The sequence below is a fragment of the Labeo rohita genome, chromosome 8 (genome assembly GCF_022985175.1).
Source record: "Labeo rohita strain BAU-BD-2019 chromosome 8, IGBB_LRoh.1.0, whole genome shotgun sequence".
Lineage (NCBI taxonomy): Eukaryota > Metazoa > Chordata > Actinopteri > Cypriniformes > Cyprinidae > Labeo > Labeo rohita.
In genome coordinates this window covers 9,531,392-9,549,682 of record NC_066876.1, presented here as the reverse complement: position 1 = coordinate 9,549,682, position 18,291 = coordinate 9,531,392, and the positions used below count along the sequence as shown (strand labels likewise).

Here is an 18,291-nt window from a genome sequence, read left to right as displayed (position 1 = left end):
AGTTATTATTAACTCAGTTTATTACTTGTTTATTTTTAGGTAGGGTGTTTTTGAGTTTCGGAGGATCTTTGTTTCCAATGAGCATAGTCAGCGTTATCATAGTAAGGTAAGCTAATATCAAAGACGACTTCAGTGGACATATCAGTTTATTCAGTACATTTGGAATGAATTTGTTTTATACACTAACATATGAAAAAAAAAAAAAAAAAAAAATTATTAGATGGACCAAAAGAGGCAATCATAAGAGCAGCACCGTGATCATCAGAGTAGTGGTTTAAAGTTCAAGAGCATTTTTATAAATTCACATGAATAAAAACTTTTTATATTAAGAAAACCTTTCCAAGACAAACAAGCTAGTAAACATAAATCTAAACAATCAATATGGTCCCTTTTTCATTTAAGTATCAGATGAATTGCTTTAAAAAAGAAAAAAATTATTCATGCGAACCCATCAATATAAATGTGACAGTTATAAGGCCCAATTAGAGTAGAAAAATCTAAATCTGTATGATTAAAATTGTATAATTTACTGCATTTTATGCAATCTGATCAATTACAAGAACATCAGTTCATATTTCCTGTCACACTTGGGTTGTGGAGTGCAAAATGTCAAGTTCAAGAATCCTGCCTTTCAAGAAGACCGTCCAGAAGCTTCTCACACATGTAGAGACATCGAGGAACATGGAAGAACCCTGGACCAATGTTAGAGTAAAAGTGTCAGATTCAAAACTGATCAAATAAACACATTCAAAGTGTTCACTACTAAAAAAAAATATATATATATATATATATTTGTACTTTTACAACATTGCACGTCTTTGATCAATTTAATATATCACTGTTGAAGAATAGTAGTTGTGAAAAATTCCTATTTCAGTGATGTTTATTTTAATCAACAAATAGATCACCGTTTCCACAAAAATGTTAAACTGTTCTTAATGTTTCCTAAGCAGCAAATCAGCATAATTTCTGAAGGATCATGTGTCACTGTAGCCTCGAGTAATGATGCTGAAAAATCAACTGTGCATCACAGGAATAAATAAAAATTTTAAATATATTCAAATAGAAAAGAGTTGTTTTAAATTAGTAATACTATTTCATAATATGTGACCCTGACCACAAAACCAATCTTAAGTAACATGGGTACATTTGTAGCCAAAAATACATTTTATGGGTCAAAATGATCGATTTTTCTTTTATGCCAAAAATCATTAGGATATTAAGTAAAGATCATGTTCCATGAAGATATTTTGTAAATTTTCTACTGTAATTATATCAAAACGTAATTTTTAATTAGTAATATGCATTAATTAACTTAATTTGGACTTTAAAGAGGATTTTTTTTTTTTGCACCCTCAGATTCCCAAATAGTTGTATCTCAACCTAATATTGTCCTATCCCAACTAACCATACATTCAGCTTTCCAATGATGTATAAATCTCAATTTAAAAATATTGACCCTTATGACTGGTTTTGTGGTCCAGCGTCACATTTTTGTGTTTTAGTGTATTTTAAATAAAATGTGACCTTGGACCACAAAGCCAGTAATAATAATGTAAAAGATTTATGAATAAATGACACATTTGGCCAACTATTTGAAAATCTGGAATCTGAGGGTGCAAAAAAAAAACCAAAAAAAAAAAAATCAAAATATTAAGAAAATCACCTTTAAAGTGTATAAAATGCATATTACTAATCACAAATTAAGTTGATATATTTGCTGTAGGAAATTTACAAAATATCTTTATGGAACATCTTAATATCCTAATTATTTTTGGCATAAAAGGAAAAAAATAATTTTGACCCATACAGTGTATTTTTGGCAGTTGCTACAAATTTACCCGTGCTACTTAAGACTGGTTTTGTGGTCTAGGGTCACACATAAATTCAGCATTAAGCAAGACAGCATTTCTCCACAGCTACTTACCTTTGAAGGGTCCTCCTTTGAAATCCAGCACAACTTCTCCCTGACGACTCAGATACCCAAACCACTCGCCATGTTCCTCATCAGAAAACTTGAGAAAAGAATGAATAAAATTCAGTATATGAACTACTGTGATTAGTGTGAGCATTTACAAAAACTGAAAGAGCCTTACTTATGCTGTAAATGAAATGTCTAAATGAAATGTCTCAAACACATCTCTTACATGTTTGAAGGTGTAGTCGTAGATCTGCTTGAACCGCTCCAGTAGCACAGGCTCTCTGTTGTGACTGTAGGCCATCAGGTAGGCGATCAGAGCTTCACAGTGAGGCCACCACAACTTCATATTCCACTCTAACTGTACACACACACACACACACACAACAAAAGAAAAAACATAAAAACCAGAACATTACATCCACTTAATGTAGTCCTACCAGCAAGAATATCATGTTTGTCATTGATCTAGCATTCATGTTAAAGGATTAGTTCACTTCCAGAATGAAAATTTCCTGATAATTTACTTAGCTCCATGCCATCCAAGATGTTCATGTCTTTCTTTCTTCAGTCAAAAATAAGTTTTCTGAGGAAAACATTCCAGGATTTTTGTCCATACTTCAATGGGGATCAACAGTTTGAACTTGCAAATTGCAATTTCAGTGCAGCTTCAAAGGGCTCTACATGATCCCAGCTGAGGAATAAGGGTCTTATCTACTGAAATGATCACAAACATTTGTGGTTAAAGGAGAAGTTCACTTCCAGAGCAAAAATGTACAGATAATGTATTCACCCCCTTTCTTTCTTTCTTTCTTTCTTTCTTTCTTCAGTCGTAAAGAAATTATGTTTTTTGATGAAAACATTTCAGGATTTTTCTCCATATAGTGGACTTCTATAGTGTCCCGAGTTTGAACTTCCAAAATGCAGTTTAAATGCGGCTTCAAACGATCCCAAATGTGGCCGTAAACAATCCCAGCTGAGGAAGAAGGGTCTTATCAAGTGAAAGGATTGGTTATTTTTATAAAAATAATACAATTTAAATACTTTTTAATCTCAAATGCTTGTCTTCTCTTCCTGAACTCTGAGTATTCTGGTTCAAGACAGTTAGGGTATGTCGAAAAACCCAGTCTTTGCAAAGTGACAAACTAAGAAGGTAAAACAGCGATATAGGAGAATTTTGAGGTTGAGGGAGAACATGAGATGAGAGTGTTTGGACATACCCTAACTGTCATGAACCGGAAAAAACAGTTCAGCCAGAGTAAGACAAGACAAGCATTTGACATTAAAAAGTATATAAATTGTATTATTTTTATGAAAATAACCGACTGTTTCTCTAGATAAGACCCTTCTTTCTCAGCTGGGATCCTTTACAACCGCATTTGGGATCGTTTGAAGCCTTGGGGCACCATATCAGTCCATTACGTGGAGAAAAATCCTGAAATGTTTTCCTCAAAAAACATAATTTCTTTACAACTGAAGAAAGAAAGACATGAACATCTTCGATGACAAGGGGGTGAGTACATTATCTGTAAATTTTTGTTCTGGAAGTGGACTTCTCCTTTTAAAAATACATACTTTTTTTTTTTATATATAAAGAAAATGACTACTTGTTTTGCTAGATAAGACCCTTACTTCTTGTCTGGGATCATGTAGATTCCTTTAAAGCTGCACTGAAACTGCAATTTAGACCTTCAAACTGTTCAAGCCTCCACTGAAGTCCACTATATGGAGAAAAATCATGGAATGTTTTCCTCAAAAATCTTAATTTCTTTGTGACTGAAGAAAGACACGAACATCTTGGATGACATGGGAGTGAGTCAATTATCAGGAAATTTTTATTTTGGAAGTGAACTACTCCTTTAAGGTCATGATCGACCAAAGCAACGTGAAAGAATGATTGAGAAAGAATCAGTGGCGATAAAAGCTTGCATCACGACCATCTGGGCCAAGAAGTTGTGCTTGAACACACCACATACAAATACTACAGTCGTTGACTTTATCGTTGACTCACCTTCATCACTGACATTTTTTTTTCTTGTGTGCTGGTTCACTAAACTGAGCAGCCAATCACAGTGACTTTCCTCGGTAACTGTCTGATGTTGGTTTAAAGGGGTCATCAGATGCCCATTTTCGACAAGCTGATATGATTCTTTAGGGTCTTAATGAAAAGTCTCTAATATACTTTGATTAAAAATTCTCAATGGTTGTGTAAAACAACACCCTTTTTACCTTGTCAAAATGAGCTCTACAAAAACCATCCCATTCTGATGGATTCTTCCTGTAAATGCAAATGAGCTCTGCTCGCCCCGCCCCTCTCTTCTCTCTGTGGAGTGACGAGCTGCTCTGAGAGATTGTTTACTTTAGCCACATTTAGCGTGTTTAGCCTGAAACTAGCACTTATTAGGAAAGGTAATTGCAGAGATTCATTAATCCCTTATACTCACTTCTACTGTAAGTGAAACTGGATCACGAATGATTTGCGCAAACATAGACGCATTTATGTAGGTCGGAAGCCACATTCCCTTCACAAACAAACATAATCTACTGCATCTTCAGCGGCTCAGATGTCGGGAGTAAATGACGACCACTATGTTCATTATTACATCCAGCAACACAACACCTCAATCGCTCAATCTGAGATATTCTTGTCTAATTTACATCCCTGCTCCGGCATCAAAACAATGGAGGTCGGACTGTTACATCTTATCTGAGGTAAAACGCTCATGTCAATCAACTATTGTGAGCATCTGAGAATGGCTCGATTTGAAAAAGGGCATAGTATTTTTACAGATTAATTAAAAACCAATGCATATATTTTTATCATTATAGGGTAGATTTGCACATACACTGCCAACACACATTAATGTTCAAACAATATGTAAAAGTGAAGTTTGCTTCCGATGACCCCTTTAAAAAAAATTTCAATTGGCTAAAAACCTACAGATGGGGTTTATTAGTGCCTAGGGTTTAGAAAACACGCCAAAAAAGTTGATAGACGCTCAATGATGGCCGACTGTTATCTTGGTGCGTCTCAGTGTGTAATCTAACCTGAGTCGGACAATGATTATCTACATCCAGGAAGTAGAAAAGGCCACCATGTTGTTTGTCCCATCCGGTATGGAACGGGATCTCCATGAACTTATCCACTGCTGTCTTCTGCAGCTGCACGTCCCCTTTTTTCTGTGCGTACTGCAGCAGGAACCAGCCAGCCTCCAGAGCGTGACCTATAGAGAGACACCACAGACAGAGATACTGAATTCATATGGAAAGTGACAGGGAGGTTGGATTTAATCTAAGATTCTTTATCAGATGCAGATAAACAAGCGAACAAACTGATCTGAGAATTCATAAGGAGGTTTCATTCATATTGCAATCAGCAAGTCACTGATCCTGTTGTATTTTGAAATGCTCATTTACCAGGGTTCTGCAACCGCCCTTGACAGCCTGGAAGTTCCTTTCCATTCAATGTGACATTTTCCAAAATGGCTTTTCCATCTCTCTGAGATGAAAAAATTTAGTGTAATGTATCATTTGGATTTTTCTTCATCTCCGAATTTTTTTATTTGATGAATTATAGGCACATTTTAGGCTTAGTGTTACATCACTGAAGCTTGTTTACTATGTTTGCTCACCTGTATATGCTGCAGTATCCGTTCCACACACCACATGCTCAGGTCTTTGTACTTTTCTGCAACATCAGTTCTACCCTCAGTCAGCTGATCCACCAGGCACAGGAGCATCATGGGAACTGCCATGCTGTTGATTGGTGGATCACCAGGAAGTTGAGGACGACCGAGTTCTGACGAATCAGTCTGAACCCAGAATATCAACCGATCCATCATGCTCTCAGCATCCGCCTGAGCACAGACAAAACATAACCTGACATCAACCATGAGATATATAAAATATACTAAATCAGAAGAGAGAAAACATTTAAACGCATATATTAATGTATAAGCATGACCTAGTTTGCAGAGTTGATTCTGTATTATTATTTAACCTCTTTTAAGTTCTATTTGAGATATTGACTAATAGTTTTACCTGCATCTCTTTGTCTTGTGTAATCCTGGACAGCTCATCCATGGCCATCACATAAAAACACTCGCTGAATATCGTTCTTTGAACCTTCACTGCTCGCCCATCTCTCGTCAGGCAGAAGGCACATTTCCCCCCGGGCCGCTGGAGGCCTGAACCCGAGCAAATTTTTGCAGAAATGCAGCACCTAAAAGTCAAGACTAACTGAGCATCACTGCATATCTGTGTGATTACCAAGTTCAAATGAAAGTTGCAAAATCAAATATTGGCACGTAGTCAAAAATGAAATATATTATAAAAATAAAATAAAATGTTTGACAGTTTATAGTTTGTCAATAAAAAGTGGGAACCCTTTTTATGTTAAATGATGTTTTTCTGAAGCTTTAGTTTAAAAACTAAAAAAAAAAAAATGTTACATACATATGTATACACGATTATATACAATACTAGTCAAAGGTTTTTGAACAATAAGATTTTTAATGTTTTTTTAATGTCTGCATTTATTTGATCAAAAGTACAGGAAAACAGTGACATTTTGAAATATTTTTACTATTTAAATATTTAAAACTGTTTTAAAACTTTAAAACTACTATTAAAAACTGTTTTCTATTTAAATATATTTTAAAATGTAATTTATTCCTGTGATTTTTATAGCTAAATTTTTAGCATTATTATTCCAGTCACATGATCCTTCAGAAATCATTCTAATGTGCTGATTTGCTGCTCAAATTAAAAAAAAAAAAAAAAAAAAAAATCTTATGTTGAAAGAGTAATATTTTTCAAGTTTCTTTGAGGAATAGAAAGTTCCTCAAGCAGCATTTATCTGAAATAGAAATATTTTGTAACATTATAAATGTATTTATCAGCACTTTTGAGTAATTTAATGCATCCTTGCTAAATAAAAGTATTAAAACCAAAAAAATAATAAATAAATAAATTATATTGACTCCAAACTTTTAAATGGTATAGTGTACAATTTTACAAAAGCTGGAATAATGAAAATTTAGATTTAATCACAGGAATAAATTACATTTTAAAATATATTCAAATAGAAAACAGTTATTTTAAATTGTAAAAATATTACACAATCTTATTGCTTTTGGTGCATTTTGGATCAATCTTACTGTTCAAAAACTTTTGACTGCTGAACAGGGTCATTTGGGTAAATTCATTTATTTTGTCCTGCGAACTACTGTATCCGTTTCATGCAATAATTTTCATAAAATGCATTTATGATGACCTTTTTTAATTAAGATTTTTACAATTAATTTTCTTTTGTAATTTCTGCAGATGCAGTTTCTGCATATAAATCTTTCTCTCTCTCTCTGTTCACTAAGGCTGCATTTGTTTGGTCATAAATATAGTAAAAATAATATTTTTAAATATATATTTTTTAAATATAATTTAAAATACGTTTTTTATTTAAATGTATTTTTATATATAATTTACTCTCGCAATGACAAAGCTACATTTTGTGCAGTCATTAGTCGAATGGATGGATGAATAGAAAAAGCAGCTAAGAAACCGAATCACAAACCTAATTTAGCAGCCTCAAGAATCTCAGGTCTGTGAAATCTTTCCATTGTACAATACAGCCTACTGTACATCCAGACCTAGTGGATATATTAGACATCAGACACTCAATTTAACAGTTTTCATTAAGACAAAAAAATAACCAATTAATGATTAATATATAAATAGAAAGAACTTGAAAATAAAAACTAAAATGGAAAAAAATCTCTAACCTGTCTCCCTTGTAACCACACATATTTCAGCTCATCATAGACCTTCCCATCTTTTCCAAGGCAGTTAAAATAACCACTAAAGTCAATAAAATGAAAGATGTATTTAACTGGGGCATTACATTTAATCCACATGTTAAATAAACTACGTAATTGTTAAATTAACTTTAACGTTTATAACTTAACACATGTATGTACATATGCCTTAAATAATTGCTCATTTAAAAAAATTTACTAGTCTTATCAATACTGTTGTAACAATGGGTGTCCCTCAGTGTTCAGTGTTGAGAACAATTTCAATGCATCAGCATTTATGTATGTTAATCATTCAGGCTTACACAATACACATATTTTAACATCCAGTTAGATATTTAAAGAATTGTCAGGGAAATTCTGCTAAAGCCATGTGAATCATTTCACCCGTGTTCTTTGTCATGGGAAAATTTCAGCCAGAAATCCACCACTCTGTCCAGTTCAGTCCGGATTCTCTCTCGATACTGTTCCAGCAGTGCTGCAGTCATTTTTCCTTAAAATAAAAGTGACTGTTTAGTCATTATAAATGCATGATGTTTGTTTTATAGTAAGACTAATAAAGCTTAAATATGAAGAAGCTGTGGCTGTTGATCCTGTGATGTCAAAAACTGACCCTTGATCTCTTTCAGTGAATCAGTGTTTATTGTCCATATGTTAACTTTTTTCTTTTTAGCCTGCCAGTTATCATACAGCCAAACTTTTTGCATAATCAATAACTCAGCATAAGCAATAAGCAATGCAAAAATTAATTCAGTGTTGCTAAAGTCTCCTAAATATGGGCCATTCCACAGAACTGGTGCAAACTGCTATTCACAAAAACACATTTAAAAAGAGTTATCTTAGATGTTTACTAAGATCCTTGTGTTATTTACCGAAACCCACAATAATATTTAAAATATCAGCTTAATATATATAAAAATCATCATTTATTGGGTATTTTCAATTGGGAGGTGGCTGTCCCAAACTCTTACCCCTAAATTTCAACTTATGAAAATGATATTGACATTATTTTTGCATTTTATTCCATTGCTGTTTTTAAAAATATATAAATGTATATTTTAAATATACATTTTCTATGTAAATTATGAAACTTTATGTAAAACAGCATCTTTGTTTTTTTAGGTGTTATCCCATAAAATTGTCACTACCACAACAGTCACGACATATTAAGTATGTCATCATTGTTGTGGTAGAGATAAAAGGTAACACAATTTGCTTTATTTGGGGGAGTGTTTTAGTACGCAAGTTAAAATTCTATAACGTGATGTGGTCGCTAACAACACATTACTGTCACTACCAAAAATGTGCTGTCACAAGCGAAACATGGGATGTTTTGTCAAAAATAAAGTGTACTGAATTATCAACTACGAAGTTATGATAGTGTTTGGTTCTAATTTAGTTCAAACTAATGAATCCTTAAGTTTGAAATCAGTATGATCAACTTTTTGCCTTTTACAAAGGAAAATTGATTCAAAATACAACAAATCTCATAAATCACACTTGAAATATTGTTAAAATTGTAATTGTTATTGACGTACCTCTGACAACTTTTTATTGAAATAGAAAAAAATTATTTACAAGGAAGATGCAAGCAAAATCTTAATAGGTCAATATAACCCTTCTTATTAAATTATTATTAGTGTTTCGATAGTGACAGATTTGGGGAGAGAACAAATATTCTGAAACTTTCTAAAAATACAATGAGAAAATTAACTGCACAATTACTAGAAATGTGTACCTTGAATATTACACAATTTGCATACATACTTTGCATACAATGTGGAAAAAGACACTTTTTTTTTTTTTCAAGATGTTTCCAACTCTGACTTTGAACCAGTTCTGCAGAATGGCCCATTATGTGAAGCATGTTTTTGGTATGCTACTTATGAATAATAATATGACAGCATCTTAGCCAATCAGAAAACTAAATCTGAAAACGAAACTAAAAAATAAAATAAAATAAAACTAAATACAAATGAAATTCATTGTTTTTTTAATCCCATTTATTTTAGTATTACTTTGTTATTCCAGTTGGTGCCTGTACTGACGACAAAAGTGCTTACAGCAGCTATTTCTACCAGATTAAACCTTTATTTCACATGCACTAAAGTGCATTTCTATAGCAATTGCTGACAAAAACTCAAATGGGAACTCAATTCCACATTGAAACAAAATGAAACTAAAGAGGAACAGCAGCCACTGTCAGCGGTTCGGGTCATTTATTAAACACAAGCTTTTGCTTAGTGCACCATTAACATTATCTGCTCGAACGAACTAAAAGCTTTTAGTAAAGACAAAGTGTTTGCTGACTTTCCACTAAAAGTTCATTAGTGGAACAGTTTTGTATAATCTGTGATAGCTGTTGCTATTATTACCGTAAAAACTCTCCGCATTGCGTGCAGTGCAACACAATTTCACGAGAAAAACAAATCACGTCTAAACTTGCGTCCTCTTGACAGATTTTCCCTGCGTGCAAAACACTTTATAATCACTCACCTGCTCCTCCAGATGAAGAAAACCCCTCGTCTATACCTGACTGTTTTAAAAACGATCTTCTTTTTAGTGACAGTAAATATAAAAGCGCTGTTCATTCGACTCTTCCTTAATTTTGCAGAGACAGTGAAAAACGGCACATCATATGACCAACATCCAGACAGCTGGTCCTGTTTATTCCCACTTTCCTCTAAGATCATTCGCCAGCTTCTGTCCCGGATCATCCAATCACAGCGCAGGAGAACAGGCGAGGGTGTGTTTAGTGGGCTCATGTATGCGCTGCAGTTGCGCAACCCGCATTAGTTTCGCAAATACTGCTACTATTTGATGACTGCGCAAACAGTGCGTATTTTCACAAATGGATCGTTTTATTGCAAACACAGGAAGTTTGATATTTGCAGAATGTTTTATCAAACAAAACCATGTTTATTTGTTTCAATAAATAGGGTTTGATATATATATATATATATATATTTTTTTACAATAGGACAAAACTAAACGGTACAATACTGACATTTATAAATACTTCAACACGGAATTTTACCACAGTAATAATTTACCCTGTTATTATTATTTTTTTTACTAAACATAGATGACAACCATTTGGTTGAACATGTAGCATGGTAGAATTGTGTTATTTATTTAATGACCTTGTGGTATTACAATAATGCTGATAACTTTTACAGGCCTCTTCTTGATTTTAGCAGATTTCATATGGTTTTACAGTACCAGGGCCTACCAATAATTGTAGTAATAATAATGGTATTTGAAGGAAACTATAATTACCAGGTGTGTGCTTTTTTTTTTAACATTATTTAATTATTGCAGAACACAATGAAAAGTATAGTGAACAGACTGTGAGAAATGCTAATAACAAGGTAATAATGAATATAATGAAACAATTTGCAAATGAAGCATGTCTTTAGTCAGATCTGGTCAGATTCAGGAGTGAATGTTCTTCTGTAGAGCTGTGTGAACTTTCTTCAGGTTCTGTCTCACTCGGACAAACTCCAAAAGCTGAACCTCCTCACGTACCCTCTGCTCCTCTTCCTTCTCCTTCTGAGAAGCAAAAAGACAAATCGCAAAACACTTAAAGGAATAGCTCACCCAAAAATTAAAATTACCCCATGATTTACTCACCCTCAAGCCATCCTTTCTTCTTTTAGATGACTACATTCAAAGTTATATTAGAAAATGTCCTGGCTCTTTTAAAGCTTTATAAAGGCAGTGAATGCCTGTTGAGATTTTGAAGCAAAATAAAGTGCATCCATCCATCATAAAATGTACTCCACATGGCTCTGGGGGTTGGGGGGTCAATGAAGGCCTTCTGAAATGAATCGATGCATTTCAGGATTTTTCTCCATATAGTGGACTTCAATGGTGCCTGTGAGTTTGAACTTCAAAAATATAGTTTAAATGCAGCTTCAAAGGGCTCTAAATGATCCCAGCCAAGGAAGAAGGGTCTTATCTAGCGAAACGATCCATTCTTTTCTAAACAAATTGACAATTTATATACTTTTTAACCCCAAATGTCTTGTCTAGCTCTGCAATGCACCTGCGTGCTCTATGCACTACAGTTAGGGTATGTCGAAAAACCCCAATCTCATTTTCTCCTCCAACTTCAAAATTGTCCTACATCGCAATTTTACCTTTTTTTGTAAAGGGCTTTTGCACGTTCACTTTGTAAACACTAGGTTGGTACTTCTGCAGCGATGTAAGACAATTTTGAAGTTGGAGGAGAAAATTTGAGTTTTTTTTACATACCCTAACTGTATTGAATCTGAGTGCATAGAGCACGCAGGTGCATCACAGCGCTAGACAAGACAAGCATTTGAATAACTGATCATTTCACTAGCTCAGAAGCTTCTTCCTTGGCTTCCTCGGATCGTTTAGAGCCCTTTGAAGCTGCGTTTAAAATGCATTTTGGAAATTCAAACTCAGGGCACCATAGAAGTCCACTGTATAGAGAGAAATCCTGAAATCCCTGAGCCGTGTTGAGCACTTTTTATGATGGATGGATGGATGCACTTTACTGGACTTCAAAATCTGGACAGCCATTCACTGCCATTATAAAGCTTGGAAGGGCCAGGACATTTTTATACAACTCCAATTGTATTCGTCTAAAAGAAGAAAGTCATATACTCCTAGGATGGCTCTAATAACACAGCACAAACAATAAATGTGGTAGATATGCTGGAAACCATGGTTAACATAGTCTAGAATTAGGCACCATTCAAAGTAAGAAACACGCAATACTAACAATGTCAAAAAAAAAAAAAAACAAATAAAATACAAATAATTTATGTTTGATTATTAGTTTCAGCGCACACACTTTTATAAGGCTGCTGACCATCATCTCCTGATGTTTCTGCTGGCGTTCGAGGAGCACCTGCTCCAGAGGACTCCTGCTCTGCTCTCCCTCCTCTCTCTGGGTCTGCTCTCTCTTCCTCCTCTCCAGAACCATCTGAAGCTCCGGCTTACAGCACACCACCAGCCCTCTGTCCCGCCCAAAGGGCCCAAGCACAAACAAAACATATAAAAGTAACAGTTTACCAGTGTTATTTTTTTATTTATATACTATTTTATTTGACATTTTTAGTCATATGCTTTCGTAATTTTTTATTAAATTGCAATTTTTGTCATTTTTACATTTTAAATATTTCTATTTAGCTTTAATTATTTATTTTTATTTCAGTTTTAGCTGTTTTAGTGCTTCAACTTAAATTTATCAAGGCAACATTTTTTATAAATAATAAGTTGTTCATCTAATCTTTATCTTTTATTTTATTTCAACTTTATTTCAATTAATGAAAATGTTTTTAATATATTTAGTTAACACCAACAAACAAACAAATAAAATCCAGTGCTATCTGGATGCTTTTTTGGCCCATTTCTATTAAACAATCATGGACCAAACCCCAATAACTATCCCTAAAATCAGACTGATTGACAGGAATATTGATCCTACTAGGGGACAACATCTTTTAAAAATACAGCACACCAACTGATGATAATGTATCTAGGTGAAATTTACATTTAAGCATTTAGCAGACACTTTTATCCAGTGTTTTAAAAACAATTAGTTAAAATAACTGAAGAAAATGCTAAACCATTTTTCTTGTATAATCAAAATGTATTGTGACATCATACAGTATGGAGATTCTAACCTGGAACTTCTGCACGCCCTGAGAAACACTGCATTCACTTGCAAAAGCGAATTTAAATAGTTTTTCTTCCCACCTCATATTATGAACTTTGTGACAGAACGCAAAAGTTTTGCGAGTGAAAGTAAAGTTTCTCAGAGGAACTCTAAAGCTTTGTGTTAGAATGCAAAAAGTTTTGTGGGCGAATAGTTTTTAGGGGGAACAAATGCTTTGCAAGCGAACGTGACGTTTGAAGTTTTGCAACAAAATCATGAGACAATGCAAAGTTTCTTGGGGAACGCAAATTTTTTGCAAAAGAATGCATAGTTTTGTGAGAAAATGCGAAAGCGCTGAAATACAGTTTTCCTCCCATCTCATTGTTTTTCAAGAGGATAAATTATACTTCAGTGCTTTTACATTCTCTCGCAGAAGTTTTGCATTCCCCTGAGAAACTTTGTGCTTGCCCACAAAAGAATGAAATATACTTTTCCTTCCTAATATTTAGCAAGCAAACACAACGTTTCTAGGTGAACACAAATGTTTTTTAACAATGTTTTACTTTTTGCCATCACCAGGAAACTTAGGGACACCATAGACATCATGAGATTTGACTGTCATTTTTCAGCCAATATTTCTCTGCAGTACCCGCCAAACTGACAAAGCTATTGTCTCATGGCAGGACAAGGCAATAGTGTCAGGAGGCTGCACAGCAGCAGGCCTATCATTACAATGTCTGCCACAGTGTGGCCTGAGCACAGGATGCTGATAATACCGGAGGGTGTACGATTGCAGCCTGTGTGTCCACACATGACTGCCTGACACAAAAGACCAGAGAGAGAGAACGAGGCATCATCAATATTTCAACAACCCACTTAAAAAAAAGCTTAGCCATTTATTAAAGTCTACATGACAGTATCTGATTTGGAGCGTTTTATGGTGATCTTACTTTTTGTGGGCCAGTAACAGCTCTTTGTGAAGCTCCTGATGGCTCCTTGAGGCTTTCACCGGGTTATTCAGGTTCCAGGGGCCCTCGGCAACATCACATTTATCTGCATTTTCTTAGACACAAAAGTTATTTCTGCAGGATTCTACAAGACACACTTTTCATGTCACTGTCTGTGAAAAACACCAGGACAACACACCTCGAGTATGGCCATGATGATGCAAAGAACTACAATTAGATGCGTCTGTGGACGTCTTTGTTCTGGACTGTGCTGCAGGTCTGCTGGAGTTGGAGACGTGGTTGTGTCCTGCGATACTGTTGGATAAGGCATTTCTGAGTTCTTCTTCGGACGGTCTAGTCGGGAGTGTTTGTGCAGCGGCCGATCTCATTGCACACGCAGGTATCAAGAAGAGCCCTCAGCCAAAGCTCCTGCTGCATGCTGGGAAACTGTGTTGGGGTCGTCAACGAAAGCAAAGAGAGTAACAAGAGGGGAGAGATTGAGTTTCACCTAAGTGGGGATCTATAATTTATCAGCTGGACGAATGCCAGCTCGCTCAAATGATTTATTTGTCATTTCAAGCAAAATCAAAACAGATTGCTGACTGGAAGATAAATGCATGTATTACATTTTCATGCAAGAAGATATATTAGAAATCTTGACTAAAAATACATTTATATAATGTAAACATCTGTATATAGGATTAGACACACTATAATATTGTTTTTAAAGGCATTAAAAAAAAATCACAATTACAGTTTTGACTCACAAGGCAGTAGAACAACATGAAACCAACCAAAATGCAATGAATAATTCACACTCAGATATTGATTCCAGTCTAGACACGTTGTGAACCTCATCATCCAGGGGTGATGGCATTATAGTGGAAATAAAACAAACGCTGTGGCTTCAAACGCAATTTAGCGGATAAGCTGTGCTAAAAATATCGAATGCGTAGTTCTGAACTCACCGAAAGTGTGTCACCGCTCCATGAGCGAGGTCCCATCTGAGCAGCAGTGAGTAGAAGCTATCTATTTACCACACAACAACACAGGAGACACCTGAGAAAGGTGCCACTGGATCTCGCTGTCCGTCAATGTGAGGCGCACTTCACTTGTCCGCCGCTTGAGGGCAGTGAGTGAACGACAAATCCAAACTCACAATCCATGTGTAGTAAATAGGCAGAAATGTTGTCATTTATTACAAATATTTTACACATAAATAGGTGAACAGCAGGATTTTTGGAGGTGAAAAAATTAATTTGTGTACACTTATGAGGTGATGGACTCCAGATATATCAGTAACCTAATAAAAAAGCTACTTTATTTTGAAGTGAGCGGGTTGCCTCATGGAGGCAATCACATGATCAGCGCGCTAATTTATGGGTGTGGCTTCCGGTCTCATTCGCATCCAGCTAATTTTAGCTGTACAAAACAGCTGTTTTTTCTGCTTGATATTGCAAATTGGTGTGATTTATTGTTATTTAATGTATTATCTTAATTACTAACACATTTTGTAGTGCAAACAGTTTACTGCACGTTGTTATTCTTCCCCTTACGAAAATGAACCATGGATTTATTCTAGTAAAAGTAGTAACCATGTTTTTTTTGGTGCATTGATTACCATTTGTATAACCATAGTTAAACCATATATATTTGTATGTCCATGGTTAAACTATGATTGGTGTAACCATGTTTTTTTATTTTTTATTTTTTTTTATTTGTAGTAAAACCAAGATTATTTTCGTTAGGGTGTCTTTATTTCCTTATAGCAGATAATGAACCGGAAGTCTCACCCATAGGCTTACTTCCACGTTGAAAAAAAGTGGATATAATTACATAATCATGGCTGCAAATGGAGCATTTAGCTGAAAGACAGATACCATTCTTAAGTATGTCTGTTGACTTCACTACATTTTGATGAGAAAATGAATACTCTGCTGCATTTTTTCAGGCCCTTTCGTTACATTTGTGTTGAGGGAGTATAGTCGCAATGACGAGCGCTGGCTCTTTGTCAGCTGTGTAACCAGAGTCGTCATACTGAGCTCTGGGATCTTTTTACTTCAGGATGCAATGACAAAAATTGACCCCTCCGACTAAAGATGGGCAAATGTCAAACTAGAGGGCACAAAACTCTCAAACCTGAAATATGATGCTGGGAACTCTGAGAGAAGTGAGTATTTGATATGTGATGAGTGGAAAGCATTGAAATCAAACAGGGTGACTGGTTATTAAATCTGTCAAGACTAAGAGAGCTACAGTAGTAGTTTAAAATCTAATTGAATGTGTTTAATTATCTAAAAGTTTAAAACCTCTACAAATACAACTAAGCTACATTAGTTTTAAATGCTAGATAGATTAAAGCACATTAATTTGCAGTATAGGTAACAGACAATGATAGAAAATAGGATAATTTTGTTTAAAATTTAAAAAAGAAAACAAAAAGTTAAATGTCACCAATCACCTTTTTTTTTACTGTCAACTTGCTGCAGGGTTATTATTACCAAAGTTAAACTATATAAATGTTCATGAATTGAAATAAATTAAAGATTAACTGAAATTAAATATTTCAGCTAGTTGCAAATGCAACGATTCTCATTTTCATTCCGTTTAAGTACTAAAATAACAACAACTAAAATTAAAACTTAAAAAGCTAACCACCTTATTTTTCTCATAATAGCAGGTAATTTGTAAATTTTATGGGTCTGACTTCCAGTCTCATCTGCGTCCAGCTATTTTTAGCTGTACAAAACAGCTTGTTTTGCTGCTTGATATTGCAAATTGGCATTTCTCACCATGTTATTTTAATGTGTTATCATAATTATGAACACACTGGTTTGTGCATCTCAACAAATTAGAATATGGTGACATGCCAATCAGCTAGTCAACTCAAAACACCTGCAAAGGTTTCCTGAGCCTTCAGAATGGTCTCTCAGTTTGGTTCTACACAATCATGGGGAAGACTGCTGATCTGACAATTGTCCAGAAGACAATCATTGACACCCTTCACAAGGAGGGTAAGCCTCAAACATTCATTGCCAAAGAAGCTGGCTGTTCACAGAGTGCTGCATCCAAGCATGTTACCAGAAAGTTGAGTGGAAGGAAAAAGTGTGGAAGAAAAAGATGCACAACCAACCGAGAGAACCGCAGCCTTGAGAGGCTTGTCAAGCAAAATCGATTCAAGAACGGTGAATTTTGATTTGGGTGAACTTCACAGGGAATGGACTGAGGCTGGGGTCAAGGCGTCAAGAGCCACCACACACAGACGTGTCAAGGAATTTGGCTACAGTTGTCGTATTCCTCTTGTTAAGCCACTAATAAACCACAGACAACGTCAGGCGTCTTATCTGGGCTGAGGAGAAGAAGAAATGGACTGTTTCCCCAGTGGTCCAAAGTCCTCTTTTCAGATGAGAGCAAGTTTTGTATTTCATTTGGAAACCAAGGTCCGAGTCTGGAGGAAGGGTGGAGAAGCTCATAGCCCAAGTTGCTTGAAGTCCAGTGTTAAGTTTCCACAGTCTGTGATGATTTGGGGTGTAATGTCATCTGCTGGTGTTGGTCCACTGTGTTTTTTGAAAAGTCACTGCACCCGTTTACCAAAAAATTTTAGAGCACTTCATGCTTCCTCCTGCTGACCAGCTTTTTAAAGATGATGATTTCATTTTCCAGCAGGATTTGGCACCTGCCCACACTGCCAAAAGCACCAAAAGTTGGTTAAATGACCATGGTGTTGGTGTGCTTGACTGAGGAGCAAACTCATGTATTGTCAAGAGGAAAATGAGAAACAAGAGACCAAAAAATGCAGATGAGCTGAAGGCCACTGTCAAAGAAATCTGGGCTTCCACACCACCTCAGCAGTGCCACAGACTGATCACCTCCATGCCACGCCGAATTGAGGCAGTAATTAAAGCAAAAGGAGCCCCTACTGAGTAATGAGTACATATATAGTAAATGAACACATATACAGCAAATGAACATACTTTCCAGAAA

The 18,291-nt window shown here is 35.3% G+C and overlaps 2 protein-coding genes across 6 annotated transcripts; both read right to left on the bottom strand.

Moving 5' to 3' along the window:
• Nucleotides 1-132: 132 nt before the first annotated feature.
• renbp (renin binding protein) lies at nucleotides 133-10,396 on the bottom strand. Its single transcript, XM_051116853.1, is given in 12 exon segments — nucleotides 133-692; nucleotides 1,928-2,015; nucleotides 2,148-2,279; nucleotides 4,967-5,142; nucleotides 5,336-5,417; nucleotides 5,551-5,775; nucleotides 5,960-6,100; nucleotides 6,103-6,140; nucleotides 7,491-7,566; nucleotides 7,699-7,774; nucleotides 8,116-8,221; nucleotides 10,225-10,396. Coding segments are annotated over 11 exon segments (1,212 nt in total). The 5' UTR covers nucleotides 8,217-8,221; nucleotides 10,225-10,396; the 3' UTR covers nucleotides 133-615.
• Nucleotides 10,397-10,568: 172 nt separating this feature from the next.
• si:ch211-218o21.4 (actin-associated protein FAM107A) lies at nucleotides 10,569-15,411 on the bottom strand. Of its 5 annotated transcripts, none has more exons than XM_051117630.1 (5): nucleotides 15,276-15,411; nucleotides 14,507-14,754; nucleotides 14,311-14,422; nucleotides 12,554-12,728; nucleotides 10,569-11,280 (listed from the first exon to the last, which is right to left on the bottom strand). In XM_051117630.1, exons 2-5 carry the CDS (start codon nucleotides 14,694-14,696, stop codon nucleotides 11,164-11,166), a joined length of 594 nt encoding a protein of 197 aa, XP_050973587.1. In that variant the 5' UTR covers nucleotides 14,697-14,754; nucleotides 15,276-15,411; the 3' UTR covers nucleotides 10,569-11,163. The 5 variants fall into 5 exon arrangements, with proteins under 5 accessions (XP_050973587.1, XP_050973585.1, XP_050973586.1 ...); XM_051117628.1 differs by having other exon boundaries at nucleotides 12,572-12,728; XM_051117629.1 differs by having other exon boundaries at nucleotides 10,569-11,277; nucleotides 12,572-12,728.
• Between the last annotated feature and the right edge of the window lie 2,880 nt (nucleotides 15,412-18,291).